A 21,344-nucleotide genomic window follows, 5' to 3' on the forward strand; every position below is an offset into this window, starting at 1 on the left:
ACATCTCATTTAGACCTCTCTATCATCAAAAAATGCCATTGATTAGTAAGCTTTTTTATTTGTTGGTTATCCGTTTTCACCTTTAAAACGTCCATACTAGATAAAAACATAGAGTGCCTGTTTCCCATATGTGGAAGGCAAGGTTCAGGGAGGTAATGCGCCTTGCCAAGGCTCCACAGCTAGTGAGCTGAGGAGCCAAGAAGGGACGCTAAATCTGTCTGACTCCACAACCCTGCCTATTTTTTCTAAAGAGCAGGGGCAAGAGGAACTGACCAGGCTACAATTATCTCTTAGATCCATCAGCAAACAAACCGGGAAACTAGATTTGTCCCCTCCCCTCCTCTCAGACCACTTGAGATTTTCAATGTGCCTTGAATAGTTTCCAATTAGGAATGCACCAAGCCAGCTTTCCAGCCTATGAGTTAGCCCTCATTGATCAGGCATTCTGTCATGAATTAATTCATTTATGTGCTCCGTAGGAAATTCACTGATGAAGGCTGGAAGTCACTGGAAATCTTTTCCTTTTTCATGGGGTCATTCAATCTTGGCCCATTATTCTCACTTTATGGCTCTTGGCAATACAGTTAAGGATCTATTGATGTTAGCATGGTAAACTACATCTATACCATGTGGTTTATAACTTGGGCATAAAAATTCATTTATCTTGAAATTTTGGTATGATTCTTCTTTACTGGTTGAATTTTTATCATAGATTTTCATCTTATTTGTTATGTAATGCTAGAAAGATTTCAATCTGTGGTTCCGGTACTGTTGCTGTTTTTTTTTTTTTTTTCACTTGTTTCCAGAAAAATGAGTTGATTAATTTAAACTAGCAAATAAATGACCTATACTAATTAAAGCATTTTTAGCTATTTAAGCATTAGATCAAAAGAAAGTCTAAGAGTTCTCATCAGAAAATAGTCAACAATCAAAATTAACTTGTGTTTTGCAAGATTTTGTAAAATGCCTCACTACCTAATCTATACATTTATATTGTCTGATTATGTCTTTAGAAGTTATTTCCATGTACTGACTGAATTATAGCCCCTAATCCTTCTTTCTGCCATCGTTGACCCTAACGTCTGGCAAATGTCCACAACACAGGAGAGTACAATGTACGCTTTTTTAGATACATTTTTATTTTGGTGGATTTGAGAGATTTGGGATTATTTTGAAAATACATGGTTTTCCTACACTATAAAACAAGGAGGCTGCTAATCATAATTTTCTAAAAATTAAAGCAATTAAGGTAAAGGCTTCAATATTCAAGTTTGAAATAACAACCTTCCCCTCAATTCAATGTCCTTTGAATTCCATGTTTCCTTCCCCCACTTAACATAAACAAGGTCGTGGGCTTTATACACTCATAAAATCATCTGTTGCCCACCATCTCCCCTTGTGAATCTTTCCTTTCTTTGAAATCTGTGGATAAATCACCTTGCTTTGTTTTGCTAAAGCCAAGCCAGCCAGCAATAGCTTAGCCCTTAAACTTTGTAGGTAGATTTGACAAGCATACAAATTTATAATCAGCAATATCAGCACAAAAGAATTGCCTGATGAAACAGGTCAGAGACACGCCTGGATCAGATCCTAGTAGGCTGGAGTGATGCTCAAAATATTTGACTAGCTAGGGGAGCCTGGTGTAAAAAGCAATCCCCTGATGGAAACGAGTGACTTGGACACATATGAAAGTTCTGATGAAGCAATGACAGGTAGCAGGAACTCGAGGAAGGCAGGGAGCAAAGAACTTTAGACTCCTGCGTGGAACCAGAGGCCTGCATGGAATGCTTAGTACAAAACAATTGAACCTGGAAGATAAAACCAGAGAAGGTGATCCAAGGAGGATCACACAGCACGCCAGACACACTGGGCACAAGAAAAGGGGTTATTCATGCAGAGTCTTGGCTTTGGCATAAGGGGGTTTACAATAGGTGGAAGATCTGCCTTCCACCTTTCTGCACTTTTTCGTGAAGAGTATATGAGATTCATTCATTATTTTGATCCTTGGAGTAAAATTGCCTGCATAGAAGCTCAGTCCCCTGGGCATGGTGGCGCATGCCTATAATCTTAACACTTTGGGAGTCCAGGGCAGGAGGATCACTTGAGTCCAGGAGTTTGAGACCAGCCTGAGCAATATATCAAGACCCTGTCTCTATATGTAGAAATTAGCCAGGCATGGTGGTGCACACCTGTAGTCCCAGCGACTCAGGAGGCTGAGACAGGAGGATCACTGGAGCCCAGGAGTTTGAAGTTGCCGTGAGCTACGATGACGCCACTGCTCTCTAGCCCAAATAACAGAGTGAGACCTTGTCTCAGGAGAAGAAGGAGGAGGAATTGAATTCAAGATACAGTGTTAGTTTAAGTTTAAGACCTTGCAGGTCTGGAATTTTAAAAGTGATCCCTACTGCCAACCAGCGCTGGAGCCCCCGACTGGGAAGCCCTCCTATGCCTCTCAGGAGGTTTGTGTAACCTCCAGTCACATCAACCCCATATCTCCTCTCTCTCCCCTGTTCTCACCACCACACAACAAACAAAAGCAAAACATTTTAGTAACTGCTGGAGAAGGGACTTTTCTGAAACCACAACGTGGAGGCAGTAATGAAAACTCAGATTATTTCCCATTGTAGTCTCAGGAATGATAGAATTCTTCAAGACTTTAGAGATGCAAAAGTTGCTTAAAAAATCATCTTTGGAAAAGAAATCATTGACAATCCATACTTCTGTTATGTTACAGACAAAAATAGTGAGGCCCACTATTTACTGAAGGGCTTTCTATCAGGCCTTGTTCTAATTGAGTTACATGTATTAACTCATTTGATCTCCATTTGATGTGGATACCAGATATTAAATCATCTCTATTTTATAAATGAAACAAAAATAGGTTACGTGATTCCTGCAAGATTGCCCAGCTCATATTTGGTGGAACCAAGATTTAAACGCAGGCTGTGCAGATTATATCAACATTTATACCTACGTTTATATCTGTGTCTTGATCATCTGACACAAGGCTTCAAAAGCAGGTTGGCGTTTGAAGGCTGAAACAGAGAAAAAATCTTCATGGAGGGGGCTGCCCGTGAATGAGACCTTAAAGGATGGGTGGAGAGTTTAGAGAAGGACAGATCAGGACTAGAGACTCGACCCAGGGTGAACGTGTGGGAGTCCACGGACTGGAGGGCAGCATGGATGGTGCTTTGGGATCTGAGACACTCCAGTCCTGCCTTACTGCTCAGTCACCAGCAGGGTTTAGGTAAGATCCATGGGTCTCCCATAAAATGGAAATAATTGTAAAAATAATAGCTATCTGCCAGATAATTGGAAATATGCAGTAAGATAAGTAAAATTTTCTGGCCTTTTAATTATAGATTGTTGATTGTAGGGGTGTGTGTGTGTGTGTGTGTGTATTAACCAGAAATAGAAAAGGAAGTGTATGCCATGGAGTAAAAGTACATGAAAGAAAGATCTTGATCATTTTGTATGAAATTCTGGCCACGGTGTTTTCCAGCTAACAGCGGGGAGCCACAGAAGGTTATAAGTAAGAGAATGAGTGAGAAGTATTGTGAAAATATTTTGTGAGGGAACCCAATCTGGCTGTAGCATTTTGGTGCAATTTAATTTAGGGGAGACAGAGGAGACACAGTTGTGATGCTATTTTAAAAGGAGAAAGGACACAAGGAATATGGAACATGTGATTTTTTTCTCTAAAATTAATTTACTAAAAAATCCTCATACTCATGGAGTACACGGTCTGTCCCCAAGCACTGTTCTAGCCATTGCATATATAGCAAAGAACAAAACAGTCAAAATCCTTATCTACACGGAGCTCTTACTCTAGAATAACTCCTTATTCATATAAAAATACATATATTCAAAAAATAGGATAAGAAATGTTGAGGAAAGTGAAATGTGTTGGGACAAGATATTTTAAAAGCATGTCATGTGATTACCCTCGAAGGAGCCCACCCAAATCTTATTCCTCACTGCTTCATCTAACCTGGGTATGGCTTCATCTGCTTCAAAGAGAAGCTCTAACATCTTTTCACTGGGTTTTAAATAATGTGCACAGCCTCCCAATTGTATCCAACCAATTCATAATTTTTTTTCTTTCCGCTGCTGGATCTGAAAGTCCCCGAAGGCTCAGCTTCTACACCTTTCTTGCCAGGCTCAGATTTTGGTGTCAGTAACTCGACTCTCTCTGGAGACCAAAGAGCCTTGCTCTTCTGTAAAATGCCCTTCTGCATGTTTGCAATGATTTTATTTCTCCCTTTTCAGGTCCCCCACTAAATGGATTTGTTCTCACTCACACACTTTTTTTTTTTTTTAATTTTTTTTTTTTTTTTTTTTTTGTAGAAACAGAGTCTCACGGTACCGCCCGAGGGTAGAGTGCCGTGGCGTCACACAGCTCACAGCAACCTCCAGCTCTTGGGCTTCCCCGATTCTCTCGCCTTAGCCTCCCGAGCAGCTGGGACTACAGGTGCCCGCCACAACGCCCGGCTATTTTTTTGTTGCAGTTTGGCCGGGGCTGGGCTTGAACCCATCACCCTCGGTATATGGGGCCGGCGCCCTACTCACTGAGCAATAGGCGCCACCCACACTTTTTTTTGCTTAGCCAATGAACAGTGCATTTCTTTGGATGTTAGGAAAGGACTCTGAACCCCTCTTCTTCCTTCTCCCTCCTGTTTAAAGTTGAGTGTCAGTAAAAGTTGTGCTGCACAGAATTACTTACCATCACTCACAAGCTTGGTTAAAATCCCTGTCTTTACCTAAACTTCTTCCTAAGTAAGGGCTTTTGCTTTTCTCGTCATTAGAGAAAATGACCAAACAGATCCTCTTCCAACAGGTAAGCAGTTGTTTTTTTTTTTTCATCTAAAGAATTGTAAGAGGGAAAGATGATTATTTTTTCAAATTGATAAGTACTTACTAAGTGACAGATTATTAAGGATAAAAAATGAACTAGAAGACACAGGGATATATACTACATGAAGCTTCGTTATCTAATGAGACGTGAATGCATGGACCTGTGTTAATTAACATCATTTCTGCAACTCTTACCATCTGTCTTTTTGTTGTGGAACTTACAGCAGCGCCTGGCACTTGCAAAACACTTAGCAATAATCACTGGGGTGGGGTTGAATAAGCTCTCGTGCTCATAGCAGTCCTGTGAAATGGTCTCTTGCACAGATAAAGAAATAGAGGCTCAGAAATTTTGATCACAGAGCGACCCATGGTGATATAGCTATTCAGACCCAGATTTTTAGACAGCACCCCAGTGAACAATTAAGTACTAAACTTTGTGGTTCAAATTTTGAGTGTCTTGAGAATTTATAAAAGGGGGAGACAGTGGGAGTTGCAATAGTCAGCATCGACTTTATGAGAACTGCATGCTAATGATTTGTCTAGAATCGTAACCTCTTTGTCCTTTCTTAATCTCACTAACATATTTTAGAAAATGTAAATGTTTGGTTCCCAGCGCAGTAGCAAATACATTTTTGAAAATTAGCAATCATTGGTACCCGGATCCAGGCATCCCCAAATGACTCCTGCCATCATTCTGGACGTTCTCAGGATGGCATGATGTTGTTTTCCTCACCTTGAATTTATTGACACCAATTCATTTTGCCTTGACATTGGCATTAGCAGGGAAATGGCTTTGTTTCATCCTGACATTATAAAATCACCTCCCAAGACTTGGTTTGACATTGTCAGGAGGTGGTTATGGTGACGGCAGCAAGGCCACAGCAGACACGAGTGAATTGCAGTGATTCCCTAGGAAAAAAAAAATCATTAAGAAAAGTTACTGCTGTGTGATTTCAGTAGCTATTTTTCATACTTAAATATCCCTGCTGTTTAAAAATCCTAAGAGGGCTTAGACCATATTTAGAACACTCCTGCCAAGTATATATAGGAAAAATTAAGTCTCTAAGGAGACATTTGGCTATAGCTTGACAAACAGGAACCTCAAATTATATTTTAGCTTTACAAAGTACTCAAAAGGCATTGAAATTCTGTCTCTAAAAGAACCCTATGCATTTGAATTAATGACACAATTATCTCCTTTCAGCTACAGATACTTGCATTTCTTAATCAGATATCAAAGGCCTGTACCATTTCTCTACCTCCTCACCAGAATGAGAGATGTTTTACAAATTTGTCTTCAGCACTATTAGGGGCTGGATGGATTGTTTCTCACAATCCCCACAGCATTTCAAAGAACACCCAACCTTTTTACCTGGGGTCCTCTCTGTCTCCGTTACGGCCTCTCACCTCCATTGCACCCCCACATACAACGGCTCCATCTGGATTTTCCTTTATCCTGTGTCCCAAAGTTAAGTTGCCTCCCCAATTAATGAAAGAAGTTGATAATATCCTCCAGGACTTCAGGGCCCTCTCTTCTTCACCATTTTATTGCTGACAATGCCCAGATCATAATACATTTGCTTAAAGAAAAATGGATGCTTCTGATCACTTTGAAATCACTTATTTCAAAACACTGGTCATTCTTCTGCCCGTCCTCACTGTATCTCTTCCCTCAGCATGCATTATATCACTGGAGGAAGAAAACTTAATACACGTCACTGTTCTCTTCCTGCTAATTTTTTCCATTATGAAATCCTGTAGGGAACCCTCTGACAAATCATGGTTTTCAACCTGAGCTGGAGGGCCCAAGAGGCCCAGCAGTTTTTCCTGGGGCTCCTAGTTAGCTGCTTCTTCCCTTCTCTGCTGGATATTTCTCCCCTCCCTTCAAGACCTACCTACCTCACTTTCCTCTGCCTACTCACCCTCAGCAGCTCACTTCACCTACTGCCCAGAAACTAAATTTAAGGCATCAAGGAGAAATTCTTTCCACTCCTTGCTCTCCAGCCTATAAACATCGTATCCATCTGTACGCATCTCCATCCTCTTGTCAATGTAGCCAGCTAGCAAGCTACTAATAATAGATATATATCCACTATTCAGAGAGACAGAGGACAAAAAATAAATTTTATTTACTTGTTTAATAAATATTTAATGAGCACCTTTTCCGTGCCAGAGACACTGGTGGCATTTTGGTACAATTTATTCCAGTATTTTTCCAGGGTTAATTACGTAGGGATACGTAGAGGTGTGTGTCTGTATTTATGGAGGTCATACTGGGTAAACATTAGTATCTGCTTTTTCTCCTGACATAATGTCATGTACTTTGAAACAATGGTTTTTACCCAGAAGTGTGTTGCCACTGTATGTGACTATGCCTCCCCATGAATGCCATCTTTCACCTTGAATTAAGAGTAGAGGTCACACCTTTTATTAAACTAGTGACTGCAGTCTCTGATACCTGATGAGAAACTCTGCGATTTCTCAGCACCATTTTTATGAGCACCTTGCCAGCATCTGTGTTTGAAGGTGTTGACCTAAATAGGATTTCAATACATCATTAATGATCACTTTGGGAGAGGTGTCCAGCCTTCAGCTTGTAAGTTTCTCAGTGAATTAATTCTTTCTCAACATCAGCAGAGACACTTTTTTTTTTTTTTCAGATCACAAAAGCTAAAAATTTTAGCTCCTGTATTAGAGTCATCTGCCACCTCTTTCACGCTAGCTGAAATATTGCAGATTATAGCTATGGCCTCTTTTGAGATGAATGGGGCTTTGTAATAATGCCGTAAGCAGAGCAGTTTTTTTTTTTTTGGTTGGGAAAGAAAAAGTACCACTCCCAAAATAGGTGCTTTGATACTAGATGAATAAGAATAGAATGGCTGCTCCGTAAGCTCAGATTACCCAGATGTGGCACTTGATTACGTAGATGTGACTGACCACCCAGCTGACAGCTTCCACACTGACCCCTGCAGCCCCTTCAGCCCTGCTCATTAGATTCAGTATGCTGCAACCAGGCAGTCTGGATGCTGCTACATGGGCTCACGCGACCAGGACCACGGTCCCCAGATGAGTACGGACAGACAGGAGTAGAGAGCAGAAAAGTAAGTATGTTTCCATACGATGGCCGCCAGGTTTAAGTCTATTGTTTGCTTCTCTACCTGCCTTCCTCTTTCAACAATGCAGAGGGCAGGTGGGCTGTGGAGCAGGGGAAGTAGGTTGCTGGTCTCCAGCTCAGCCCCTCCCTGCTACCTTGGAAACACACATTAGTTGCGTACTCCGATTGATACATGAGAATGCACACTGAATGAGAATCTGAAAGTCACCTTTGAGAAAATGGGCATCACCACTTCAAGGCCTTGCCAGGCCTCATGGAGGACATAGTGGTTGAATACAAATATGCGAGAACGGAATGTTTTGACCCCACGCTTGCTCAAGATTCATATCCATGAAGACGTGCACAGATGCTGTCTTTGAGGGAGGGCATTCGTTCTCTCCTTTTTCATTTCAAGTACCTTGAATGGGACAGGTAGTGATGAATTCGTTATTCTAGCAGAGATAGAAATTAGTGCCTCACTCTTCCAATCTAAGCATTTAGCATTGGGGGGATTGAGGAAGAAACTGAACTTTAACAAAGTATACTTAGATTGTGTTTTATATTGTGTTTAGAGCACCTCCTCATAATTCATCTTGAGGTTCCCAACAACTGTGAGATGAGTAAATAGCCCCGCTTTGCAAGTGAAGAAAGTGAGGCACAAAGAGGTTAAGTGATTTCTCCAAGTTCACCCAGCCCATTAACTACAGAGACGGACTTGAATCACAAGATGTAAACCTGATTCTTTTCATACTACCCCCATGCTTTTAGTGTACCTGAGGGGAGAAACTGCCCTTGTTCCTTACAACACCAGATAAGACAGGAAAAATAGATCAAACGGAAATAGTCACCTAAGTCATCACCAAGGACTCAATATTACAGAAGCCCATAATCATTGCATATTTGGTCGAACAAAAGAGAGATTTCTAACTCTCTGTCTTTAAAATGATAGAGTTTCCATTAAAAATGTTCACACAAATCATAAAACTTGAGGGACCTATAGAAATACCAACTTCAAACCCTTCCCCTAACTTTATAGCTGTCACTAGAATACAAGGCTCCCAACCAGCCCCCACTGTCAGTCTGGCTCAGCACATGGGGTGGGCCTGGGTCTTCCCGTCTAGAACAGCACCTGGAGGGATGATGCAGGGGTGATGGGTGTGGCCACGTGGTTCCGGGATGTGTCCGAGGCCTTCACTGCACAGGGTCCAGGAAGTTGAACTAGAACTTAGGTTTCCTGGTTCTTAGCAGATGTCTTTTAAGCCTACACCCTACCACCTCTCATGGCCAGACTGTAAGCAAGGAAAAGGGGAGAGGGGATGCAATTAACATGCCTAGAATTTCCAAAGGAAAGAAAAAAATAGGGCATTAGATAACAGTCCGTGAGATTTCTTCCATAACCCAGGAGCTAACCTGTAGCCTCCGTTTTATACCTGACACCTCACAACTTGGTAAAATAGCTGCAAAGGTTGTATAAATGGGTCATAATCAGAGCTCTTCAGCTCCCTGCCACAAGCTCTCAAATGCCTAAATCAGACCCGAATGTAGCACACATACCTTTGTTATTAGCCTGTTTGGCGGAGGTTATTCACTCTTTGACGTTTCTTTGAAAAGGACAGGCACAATTTGGAACATCGTTCCCTCAGCACTCCGGGGCTTGTTTCAGGGGGTGAAGGCAGAGGTCACTTTATTAATACAGCCATCAAGGACAGCTGCCATGGCAACGCATCACATCGATTCCTTGAAGTCCAGGAGACAAAGCCAAAAAGAGAAACTTTCAAGTCTATAAATACAGACCAAGCACTGCTCCAGCGTAGCAGCTCACTGGCAGGACAAACCTAAATGTATAGCTTTGAACAAAACCCAGAGAAAGGAAGACTTCCCTTTGGTAATGGAATGGATCATCATGACATATAGGAATGAGTGACCCTTCGGGTCATAAAAGAAAAAGAAAGAATAGAACAAGTAGCAACACTGAAGTCCTGGCTGGTGCCCTCCTTGAACATCAGGGATCCATCTCTAGGTTCGTTTCTCCATATCTACCAGAAAGGAATAATAGAGGGAAAAGGGATCAAGGTCTCGTAATTCACATCTTGACAATAGATTGCAGTTTGAGAAGAGAGTGTGTGTGTGACAACTGAGAAACTCACCAAAGAAAAAAATTAAAGAATTGAATAATTTAGCGACATCCTTATGACTCTCTTCATCCAAAGTGCAAGCAAAGAGAGTCAGAGAGGAGGCAATGGTGTCCCATCCTGTTCTTTCACTGTGGAAATGCTAAGTGGTTTGATAAACTCATAGCAATTGTGAGAGCTTATTTTTCTACTACTGCAGCTTGCTCAGGCAGCTGAGATCAGAGCTGTTATAACACCTTGCTGACTTCAGCCTTTCCACCAGAATTCCACGCTTCATCTTTTCCCCACATAACTCTGTTTAAGTCTAACAGTAATAGGATAACCTCATCTGTCAAAGTCCACAAGTTATCTTGGTCACCGCATTTGAAAGCATTCCTAGTATCAAAACATTAGGGGATGATATGGTGTGATATTGGACACACCATAAATAGATTATTTTTTATCAGTAGTAAAAGGAATCTTTTAGCATATAATCAAGCCATGGCCAAAGCAGAATTAGCTTTTCCCTGTATCTAAGGATCACATTTTATCATAACAAAAAGGAATTGTGTCTATTCAATAACTATTTACGTCCAGTACTGGATCAAGTGTTATATAAGGGCTATAAAAATAAACCTTCCTGTTTAGGGCACTCTTAAACTGTCAATAACAATAAAGAGGGAGCTCGGATACTCTTAAACACATGCACAGACTAGGTTTGGAGTTTTCAGGATGAGATAAACTCCCGGCAAAGAGCACCAAGTAAAGGGAGTGATAGCTGAAAGAGGCGTGCTGGGCAGAAATCTCCACGTGGGTCTTAAATCTGCAACAGAGATAATGCCAGGATTGTAAACGGGTCTTTATGCCAGTTCTATCATCTGGTGGTGGATGCCCAGAACCTTGGGTTGAGAAGTTTTGCAAAGTTCAGTGCAACAAAGTGCCATGATCGTACACCTATGTTTCTGTTTCAGTCCATTTTGTGCTACTATAACAATACCATAGGCTGGGCAATTAATAATAAATAGTAATTTATTGACTCAGTGATCAGGAGGCTGGAGTTAAAGTGCTGGCATCTTGAAAGGGCCTTCTTGCTGCATCTTAACCTGGTGGAAGTTATCACGTAACAAAATAACAGAGAAAGAAACAGAGAGAGAGATTGCAAGAGAGGATGAACTCTTTCCTGTGATAACAAAACCACTCCCATAATAATGGCATTAGCCTATTCATGAGAGGGGGGCCCTCACGACCTCAACGCCTTTTAGGTGTCCCACTTCTTAATGCTGTTACGGTGGCAACTAAGTTTCAACGTGAGTTTTGGAGAATGCACCCATTCAACCCAAGCAGCACCCCACATACAGGAAATGACACTACAGAGGCCACATCGGCCATCCCAGCCTAGACCTTTGATGTTTCTGGTTATTGTTTCTGCGTGAGCTGATTTATATTCGGAGCTTGCTAGAATGTGGTAGAACTCTAGACGATGTAATCTCTGACGCTATCTAGATAGACCTCTGCCTAGTCACAGTGTGGTGGAAGAGCAGAGCCGTTAGTGGGTACAATCAAAAATCTACTGAGCATCTACAGAAAAGTTGTTCCATGTCTCCCTGGTAAGTGGAGGAGTCAGCTGTGTCTTGGGGGGCACACAGCGTGATTCTGCACACCACCATTTGCTGCACCGCTCCTGACTGTTCTTTTCTATGTAAAGAGCAGTGATCTGTATATCAAGAGACCTAGATCCCAGTTCTACCCTAAATGGCTTTCACTTTCCTCATCTGTCCTCATTTAAAACTTGTCTACATGGCTTCTTTTCCAATTGTTATTATTCTTTGAGATTAATAGGAGAGTGCACGTGATTAGGTTATACAGTTTGCATGCGTAAGGTAAAGTCTCCGAGGAAGTGTGCCATATAACCTTACCTTGTAAGCTTTGGGTGGGGGACTGAGCAAACCCTCCCCTCTTCTTGAATTTAATTGTTGTTTTTCTCTCATGTGGATCTGTAGTTGTTAATCTACAAGTTTCAACTCAGTATTGAGTAGATGGGATGCTGGTTTTTCCATTCTTGAGATTCTTAGGAGAATTCTCTCCAACCCCATCCAGGTAAATACAAAAGATACAAAGTCTCCATTTTTATGGCTGCATAGTATTCCATGGGACACATACACCACAGTTTATTGATCCATTCATGGGTTGATGGGCAGGTGGGCTGTTTCCACATCTTTGCAGTTGTGAATTGAGCAGCTGTAAACACTCGAGTGCAAATGTCCTTATGTAAAATTATTAGTTTTTTCTTCTGGGTAGATACCTAGTAGTGGAACTGAGGGATCAAATGGAAAGTCTACTTCTAGCTTTGAGGATTCTCCATACTTCTTTCCCAAAAGGCTGTATTACCTTGCAATCCCACCAATAGTGCGTAAGTCCCCTCTCTCTGCACCCACACCAGCCACAGCAGTTTCTAACGTTTCCTGCACACTCTGAGTTTTAACCGTTTCTATGAAAGCAAAGAACAAAAAATTACTTGACAAGGATTCCTTGGGTTCCTCTTAGATTTTCATTTTGAGCAGTACTAAAGGGTCTGTCTTACATCCCAATTTTCTGCATTTATCCACCCCAGAAGATAATTCACACTCATATTTCCAGTTCAAGTACTTACATTCACCTCTAATTCCCACGGCTCTGCACCTAAGAACTCACTGTCTTTCTGATCTAGAAATACCAGGCTTCATTCTCCTTTCCCCAGTGCTGTGGCTGACACCGTGATCCAGGCCTTCATCATTTTACCTTTAGCGTTAATTAATGAGTATTTCCTTGTTGGGGATGGGGGGCTGCCCTGTACAGTACAGGATGTTAGCAGTACCCCGGCCCTGACTCCCAAGGGGCCAGTAGCATGGTTTGTGACAACTAAAACGTGTCTCCAGATATTGTCAAATATCCCATGGGGAGCAAATATTAAGAACCACTCATTTAGACTGACATCCAAAGATTTTCATTACATTTTAAATTCCTCAACATTTTTTGAATCCAATCCTTTCAAAAATTATTCCAGAATCTCTTAGTATCAGATTTGATCAAGAATATGGGATGTTGATTGTCCTTCTCAGCATACTCTTCCATTCCACTCGTTCCTAGATGTGGTCATACACAGCAGGAAAACTTCCATGGTCCATCATCCCCTCCTGTCATTCCAAAATTTTGTTGTCATCTTCTCTTCTCAGCATTCTTCCTGTTCGTTCTTTCTCTTCTTACAGCTTGAGTGCTGCTGTTTCAGCGTTCTGTCGGTATTCCTCATTTTTACTCAGTTTGTATTCTCCCGGGATGAGGTCCTCTACCCTTTTGCCCCATCTTTTATAGCAATGACCAGCACCACCTCTGCTCTAAATTTGTATGTCCAGGATGACCTATCTCTGGATACATAAAATAGTTTTTCCAACTAAGATCAAAATACCTGCAAAAGAACCCACAGACCCCGCAAAGACAATACATCCCAAAAAAGTTGATTTTCTCCCCTGACCAAAGCCTGCCTCCTACCTTCCTTCCTAAGTAAATTTATTCATGATACATCTGAATACCCCAAACAAGAACCTTAAAATTTCTCTTCCCATTCACATAATCTGCCTCAAATCTGCTCCCTCCTTCACCTATCTCAAGCCCATTCTGTTGATGTTTCTGGTCTCTTTGCCTTCAGTTTGTACTTTTTCTGGTCTAGCCTCACCTTTGTTTTCCCTTTAAAACATCCCCCTGTTCATGTCTTTGACAGCTTCCCACTGCCTATCATCTACACTCCACGGTGTGCTAAGTGGGACCTTCACCACCAGGCGACACCTGCCTTACCAGTCTCTGCACACCCAAAATTCCAGCCTCACCATCCATTCATTATTCACTGACATTCTGCACGTGTCTCTCAGTCAGGCTCCAGACAGAAAATTGAAACCGTGCTAGGTATTTCAACAGGAATAATTTGTTAAAGGAAATGGTTAAACAGGTGTTTGAGAATTTAAAAATGAAAACAAGAGACTGAAGTAACTCTGAGAGACTTCACTGTATAATCAGTAAGAAGCTTTTGCTCTAGGCTGAGGGATTAGAGGAAAAAGGATGGAGTTCTAAGAAACTAGAAGTTTGGATGAGAGATGCCACAGGCCTGAGACCTGCACCTCTGAGGAGGGTGATGCCTGGCTCCTGACTGCTAGTGCCTCTGAGATGCTAAGCAGAGGCTCCTGGGAGCTGAGGTTCACCTCTCTAGGGAAGGGGGGCTATCAGGCTGGTGTAGGAAGCTGTGAGGGGAAGGTGAAGCTGGTGCTGAATAAAGTTGAGCACTGCAACCACATGCTGCTGTTGGAATGTAACAGCATTGCAGCAGCATCAAAGAAGGGAACAGTCTTGGTTCCTCCTGTTTACTCTGCTCCCTCTAGTGCCCCCTGTTGGTAGAATCCGGTAGCCAACTTGCACAGTTCTGCCCTCAACTTCAGAAGGGTGGATTTAGAGTGGAGAAACTATTGCTTAATAACCACCACAGTTGACTCCTTGCTGTTCTTCATACGGTTTCCCCATTTATAATGTTCTTACCACCAATCTCTGTCTGATGCATGCCTTTGTTCAAATACAATTTCTTTTCTATAATCTTGCCTTATCTTCCCTAAAGTAATTCTTTTCATGATCGTTTGAGTCCCCCTAGCAGTTTGCAAACACTTCCTTTGTGGTCTTTTCGTATTGTGCAATCTGTGTGTTGGTTTATTTTCTACCAAACTGTGAACTCCTTTAGGGCAATTAGAGTTACAACCATAAAATCTAGCAGGGTGCCTGGCATGAAACAGATGTGGGTTGAGCTGGATGGAATTGATAAAGGCATTTTAATGAAATTAATATTAGATCATTTCTTATAGATATTATATCTTCCCAACCAGATTTGAACTTCATAAGAGCAAGATCATCCTTTATATTTTATTTTCTTCGTGGTGTTTAGTGCAAGGTTGTATGTGCTGAAGAAGAGCTCAATGATATTTGTTAGCAACCTAGTTTGTTCATTAACCACCACAATTTTGCTTCAAAATGACATGAATATGGAGCATGAGTTTATGAATAGAAGGTAAGCTCTATAGTTAAATTTAGATGTACTTCCAGCGTGTGGTTCCAACAGGTAGAGAGCGTATGGGAAAGTCCTGTATTTGTTATATAATAATCAAGAGGCCAAATGTAATGTGTTTATTGTAAATTCTAAAATAATAAAACATATTCTAGGTTTCATTTTTTATATTTATCTCTTACAGAAAATATGCCCTACCCCAATCCTGGGGTACATCTGTTCCTAGTATATTTATTAAATTTCTGACAACCATCAAAATCAACTAGTAATTATTTAAACATAGGAAAGATATTGAATTTTAACTTAATCATCAGCTCTTGAATAAAAGAAACCTCTGCTCTCTGACTTACATTCAGGTCCTAGAGGAAGAAAAATGGCTTTAAAAAAAAAAAAAAGAGGAGTGATATTTAATTAACTATTGATTTCTTCTCAATTATTCAAGGCAGGCAATTATCGATATTGATGGAACAGATATGTCCCTACCTCTAGTGACCAAAGGAAAGGAAATATCCCATTCAGCAATCTGCTTCCTGGAACAAGAAATGCTGAGAATCTTTAACTTTAAATGGAAACAGTTATTTAGATCTGTTTATTCCATGTTGCCCCAATTAAACAGATAGTTCTTGAAGTGTAAGCAAAACAAAATCCTGAAAACTTTCAGGATTGACCTTCCAAATTTACTACAGCCAGAAAACATGGGCTTTTGTCAGTTTTGACGGTGAGGCTAACCACTCCACACTTGAGGACTTGGCTTCATAGCTACAGATCCTGACATTTTAAACCATGACTCATAAAATACTATACTTTGGGTCTAATCGCCATGAGTTCTAAGCCACCCAATGAATGATACCTTACATAATCATTAGAACCCATGGAACACTGCCTTGTATTAATGTATTAATATTTTGAGCCTGAAGAACTTAGTAGGCCTTAATAGTCACTCCTGACATTTTCAGATAGCAAAGTGTAAGTGCATTTGAAAATTATACCAATACACTATGCAATTGTGTTAGAGGTCACCCAGGAAATGTTGAAGGTGGAAAACAGCAAAACAGCGCCTGTTTAGGGCACTTCTTTATTAACCCCGTGGGTATATACCACCATCTTTTCTCAGCTCATTTGCACACAGAGCATTACCAGGTTTGTGTGTAAGAAACTTCTCTTGAAGGTGACATGACTATTGAATATGATTAATGGACAGGCAACATTCTCTATTGAGTTACTACTTGAAGGGTGGAGGCATTTTTAATACTTTGCACTTAATAGTGACCTTAGGTGTGTGTGTGAGTGTGTGTATGTTTAATTCATGTGGCATCCTGGGGGAAATTTGACTATGACTTAAAAAAAAAAAAAAAAACGGAAAATATTACAATTTAAGAAAAGAGACTTTTTCTGCTCTGCTCCCCACCCCCATTCCAGAGTGGTTCTATATGTTAAGTGCTTAAGCAGCATATGTTGCTGGGAAGTGTTCTTGGCTCTTTTACTTTCTGTTGTTTTAATTTCCCTGGGTTCTATTTAACATTCTGCTAAATCAGTGAAACCTTGATTATCTAAAAAGAATTAGGAGACACGGAACTAATGAGGATAGCCAAAATTTTGAAGAAATAAGACATTGTTAGAGGTGAAAGTTACACGGCAGGGGCCATGGATGAATTTCTGACTCTCGAATTGCTTGATTTATTCAAAGCTGATTCTATTAATTGATGGACATAATGAAATTTTGATAATCAGGGTTTCACCATTGCCTTTATTACCGTTCCTGGAAATCAAGGTAACCTTCGGCGTTACTTCCATATTTACAAGGTGATAAAAATCCTAATAGGCCGTCAGGGACACATGTGACTGCTTTTCCTCATACTCCTTCCGTGAAACAAGCTCTCCCTCTTCCCATCTGCTGCCACCCGCCCGGAGCATGCTACTTTCCCCCACATCTCAACCCCTCCATCCTCACGCCTCCTCGTGCGTGGGCTGTCTTCACGCATGCAGCTGCTGGAATCACACGGGGAGAAAATGGCCCACACCTGTCAGAAGTCCATGGTCATTTTAGCAACACTGCTTGCATTTTAAATACCATTCCTCTGACTTCAAAGCTCTGCATTCTAGTATCAGGCCCTTGTCCTTTGAAAACGCAGGAGGTCACAGCAGGTCCCAGTTCCATGAAGGGAGGAGATCGCCAAACCAGGAGTATCGCGTTACATTCCATTCTATAGCCCGAAACAGACGATGATAAAATACGAGACTGCTGCAAAAAATCTATATGAAAAGGACTCATACGATAAAAGATAACATTTGTTTGGAAACTCGAGTCACAAGCTTCGTTTGGTGGAGGGGTGGGGGGGAGGGGAGCCCGAGATCGATTGAGATGTTTTTAAAGCTGAAAACATGATGTACCAGATGAACTTAAATTGATTCTGCTTCTCCTCCCCGCGCCCACCCCCCACCCTCCCCCGCGTTCTACAGCGAACGTCTGCGACAACGAGCTGCTGCACTGCCAGAACGGAGGGACGTGCCACAACAACGTGCGCTGCCTGTGCCCGGCCGCGTACACCGGCATCCTGTGCGAGAAGCCGCGCTGCCAGGAGGCGGGCGGCTGCGGCTCGGGCGCCGGCCGGGGCGCGCCCCCTCCCGGCGGCCCCGCGCTGCTGCTGCTGCCGCTGCTGCTGCCCGCGCTGCTGGGCCCCGCCGGCCCCCCGGGCTTCTAGGCTTCGCGTCCAGCCACCGCCAGGCCGCTACCGTGGGGAAGCAACCACAACCCGAGCATTTGCAACTAACATAGGAAACACACACGCGCACACAGACAGCCCCACTCCAACAGTGTACAAACTAAGACGGCCTAACCGAACTAAGCCATATCTATCAGCCGTGGACAGCACATCCCAGTCAAGACTGTTAATTTTCTGACTCCAGAGGAGTTGGCAGCTGTTGATAGTATCACCGCAAATCACATCGCCAGCTGCAGAGCATACTGTGGATTGGAAAGGCTGTGACAGCCCCTCCCCCCCAAAAAAAACCCCAACTAATCAACCAATGTAAAAACATTTGCTACTCTGTAAGTGGTGCGCCCTCGTGCCACTCTGCCCAGTGCGTGGACCAACCAAATAGCAGCCTTTGCTGTCGGCTGCATCGTGGGTATAAGGAAATCTGTTACAAGCTGCCATATTGGCCTGCTTCAGCCCCTGACCCCCTTTTCCAACCTGTGCTTTAGTGAACGTTGCTCTGTAACCCTTGTTGGTTGAAAGATTTCTTTGTCTGATGTTAGTGATGCACACGTGTAACAGCCCCCCTCCAAAAGCGCAAACCAGTCAGACCCGTGTATATCTTAGCGGCACTGAGCCCTCCCAGTGCGAGCACACGCCCACTGCACAAGAGTGGCTATAGGAAAAAAAGAAAGTGTATCTATCCTTTTGTATTCAAATGAAGTTATTTTTCTTGAAATACTGTAATATGTAGATTTTTTGTATTATTGCCAATTTGTGTTACCAGACAATCTGTTAATGTATCTAATTCCAATCAGCAAAGACTGACATTTTATTTTGTCCTTTTTTTGGTTCTGTTTTGTTTCATTGTGCAGAGATTTCTCTGTAAGGGCAACGAGCGTGCTGGCATCAAAGAATATCAGTTTACATATATAACAAGTGTAATAAGATTCCACCAAAGGACATTCTAAATGTTTTCTTGTTGCTTTAACACTGGAAGATTTAAAGAATAAAAATTCCTGCATAAACAATTTCAGGAATTTGTATTGCAATTTCTTAAGATGAAGGCAGCAGCCAGCCAGCGGTTTCACACTCACTTTACCAATTTCTGTGTGGACTGAACACATTCAGCTGATGAATTTAGTACCCAGGAAGATGGATTGATGTTCACTAGCTTGGACAACTTCTGCAATATATGAGACTATTTCTACTTGGGAAAAATTACAACAGCAAAAAAAAAAAAAAAAAACTAAGTGATTGCCAAGATTATGCCAAAGCCTGTTGGCAGAGTATTAAGAGACTTTTATTTTTAAGTCATGCTATTTTCACAGATTGATATGACCATGTGACTCTAGGGATGCTGATCTATGTATGTTTCCAAATACAGTGTTTACATGGAGTACCATAAGAGGCCACCTGGGGAACCAGGAAAGCAGCAGGGAAATTGAGTGATTAGCAATTTGACTTTGAATATATTCAGACTACGTATTTATAGGAAATATCAAAATAGACAGCAGCAAACAGCAGACATAACTGCTGTTCCTGAGAATAAAGTTTGTTTTAAGTACTGCCCAAGGTGTAATAAATTCTCGTTTCTGCCTTTTATGAGGCCAATTACTGCGAAAGACAGCAAGGGGAGGCAGGTGGGGAAGAATCACAGCAAAGTTTCAAAGAGGCGAAGTGTGTATTTCATTCCCAGCACCCTGTTGTCCTACAGGTTAAGATGTGTCTGCAGCCGCGTCTCCAGGAATCAAAAACAATTATCAGCCCAAGCCACAGTTTTAAGGACAATGAAGTTCTACATGACTTGGTTGAACAATAACCTGTGTGACAGTGTTAGGTGGGATGCCTACTTCCAGTCGGATTCTTCATCCTGCTGCCACTCCTTGCTGAAACAGGGGAGGGGGCTGAAATCTCTCCCGATAAACAACCTGGGAAAAAGCTAGAGGAGAGAACAGCATGTCTTATTGGTTTTGTTCCCAGAAAAGCCAATTCTAAGAAGGCAATAAAAGGTAAACAGGTAATGCCGGTGTCGCCTGCCACCCCACGACTAAGTCTATTGAATGTTTGTTATTCAAACCAACACTCTCTTTAGCTGTAAGAAATAGGAAAAGGCGGAAATAAATGAGAGCTTTGGCTTAGTGCCAGCATGGCCAATCAGAAACGGGAGATTTACATCGGAAGTACAAATCGAAAATTCTGTTTCAGGCTTTGAAAATTATGTTTCAAAGATAAACATGAAAATTCTGATAATGTAGGCAGTTCAAGATCACTTATAATGAGGTGAATTTCCAATATTAAAATTGGAATTTAAGTTGTCTTGTAGTTTATTAGCACAAACCAAAGGCAGCCCCTGTTCTTTCTGGCATCAATGCACTTTATCATTACCCACTCATGCCTTTGTCATAGTGCTCAGGAATCAGACACTGCAATTTTCAATCTGTGAGCGTCCAAAAGCTAATTCTCAAGTTTAATGAAGGCCTGATCTGAATCAATTCATCTGCATTTTATCTTTACAAGACTATAAGAATCTAAATTGATGAGGAATATCTTGCGTTCAGTGTATTTAGATATAGTTTTCCGAATTTCCAGAAGTGATGTGATCTGCGTTTAATAAAAATTCAAATTTAGGTATACAACAAATGGAAATGAAATGTTCTTTTTAATCTGGATTCTCAAGTTCTTCTAATGGGCCCATTCCTTTGAAGAAATCCCAACTCAGTAGACGTCTTTCACCTGTTGCTTTCCAGAACTCTGACAAAGCTGGTTTCATCTACAATATTAGGTCCTCAGTACAGGACTGGGGTGAGAAGTGTATACTCAGTTGTTCACACATCCGAGGTCCTAATACTTGTTCTTTTTCTACTTGTCTATATCCCTTAAAGTGGTTAATATAGTCTTGCATATGAATTAATCTATCAACTTTCCCACAGAGTAAAAATACAATTCTTTCTATCAGTGAATGCTCTTGATGAACATAAAATTTCAAAAAAATGGGACCAAGATTCACCTATCTAGCAAGTGTTGCTATTTATAGGAAAGTAATGAACATGCCCCACTGTGCTGTGGGGGACATTTATTTCTGCCCTTGTACACAGCCTAGAGGGAGGACTTTAGTCCAGCAAAGAAGGGTCCTGGCTTAGAGGGGCCTACTCCGACCCTCCTCCAGCTTTGTCCCAGATGCCAAAGACCCAGAGTTCCCTATTCAGAGATCCTTCCCCTACTTTTAGCCATGCCTGGGACACCTCTGCATCGTGAGTGCACAGAGGGTAGTGAAGGGTGCACCAGTATGGGTGGATTAATGCCTGGGGCCTAGAGAATTCTCTGGGGGATTCACAGACACAGAAAGAGAGGCTCCTTGCAGAGAAAACTCGAGTGGCAAGAAAACAAGGTGGTGAGGGGTGGGGAGGAGATAGACAAAGGCTATCTCAGGGCCAGGGCCCAGCACAGAACTCTGAGCAGTCTAAGGATTCTAAATCCATACCCAGGCTTCCGATTGTTATGAAAGCATA

The 21,344-nt window shown here is 41.8% G+C and overlaps 1 protein-coding gene across 5 annotated transcripts in view; it reads left to right on the forward strand.

Moving 5' to 3' along the window:
• NTNG1 (netrin G1) overlaps positions 1-18,861 on the forward strand; it is a 351,684-nt gene extending 332,823 nt beyond the window's left edge. For all 5 annotated transcript variants that reach the window (XM_053592302.1, XM_053592299.1, XM_053592300.1 and 2 more), the window contains one exon: positions 17,597-18,861. In XM_053592302.1, the coding sequence (XP_053448277.1) occupies positions 17,597-17,838 (242 nt within the window). In that variant the 3' untranslated portion in view covers positions 17,839-18,861. The remainder of the gene's footprint in view (positions 1-17,596) is intronic.
• The last annotated feature ends 2,483 nt before the right edge of the window (positions 18,862-21,344 follow it).

The sequence above is a fragment of the Nycticebus coucang genome, chromosome 5 (assembly GCF_027406575.1).
Source record: "Nycticebus coucang isolate mNycCou1 chromosome 5, mNycCou1.pri, whole genome shotgun sequence".
NCBI lineage: Eukaryota > Metazoa > Chordata > Mammalia > Primates > Lorisidae > Nycticebus > Nycticebus coucang.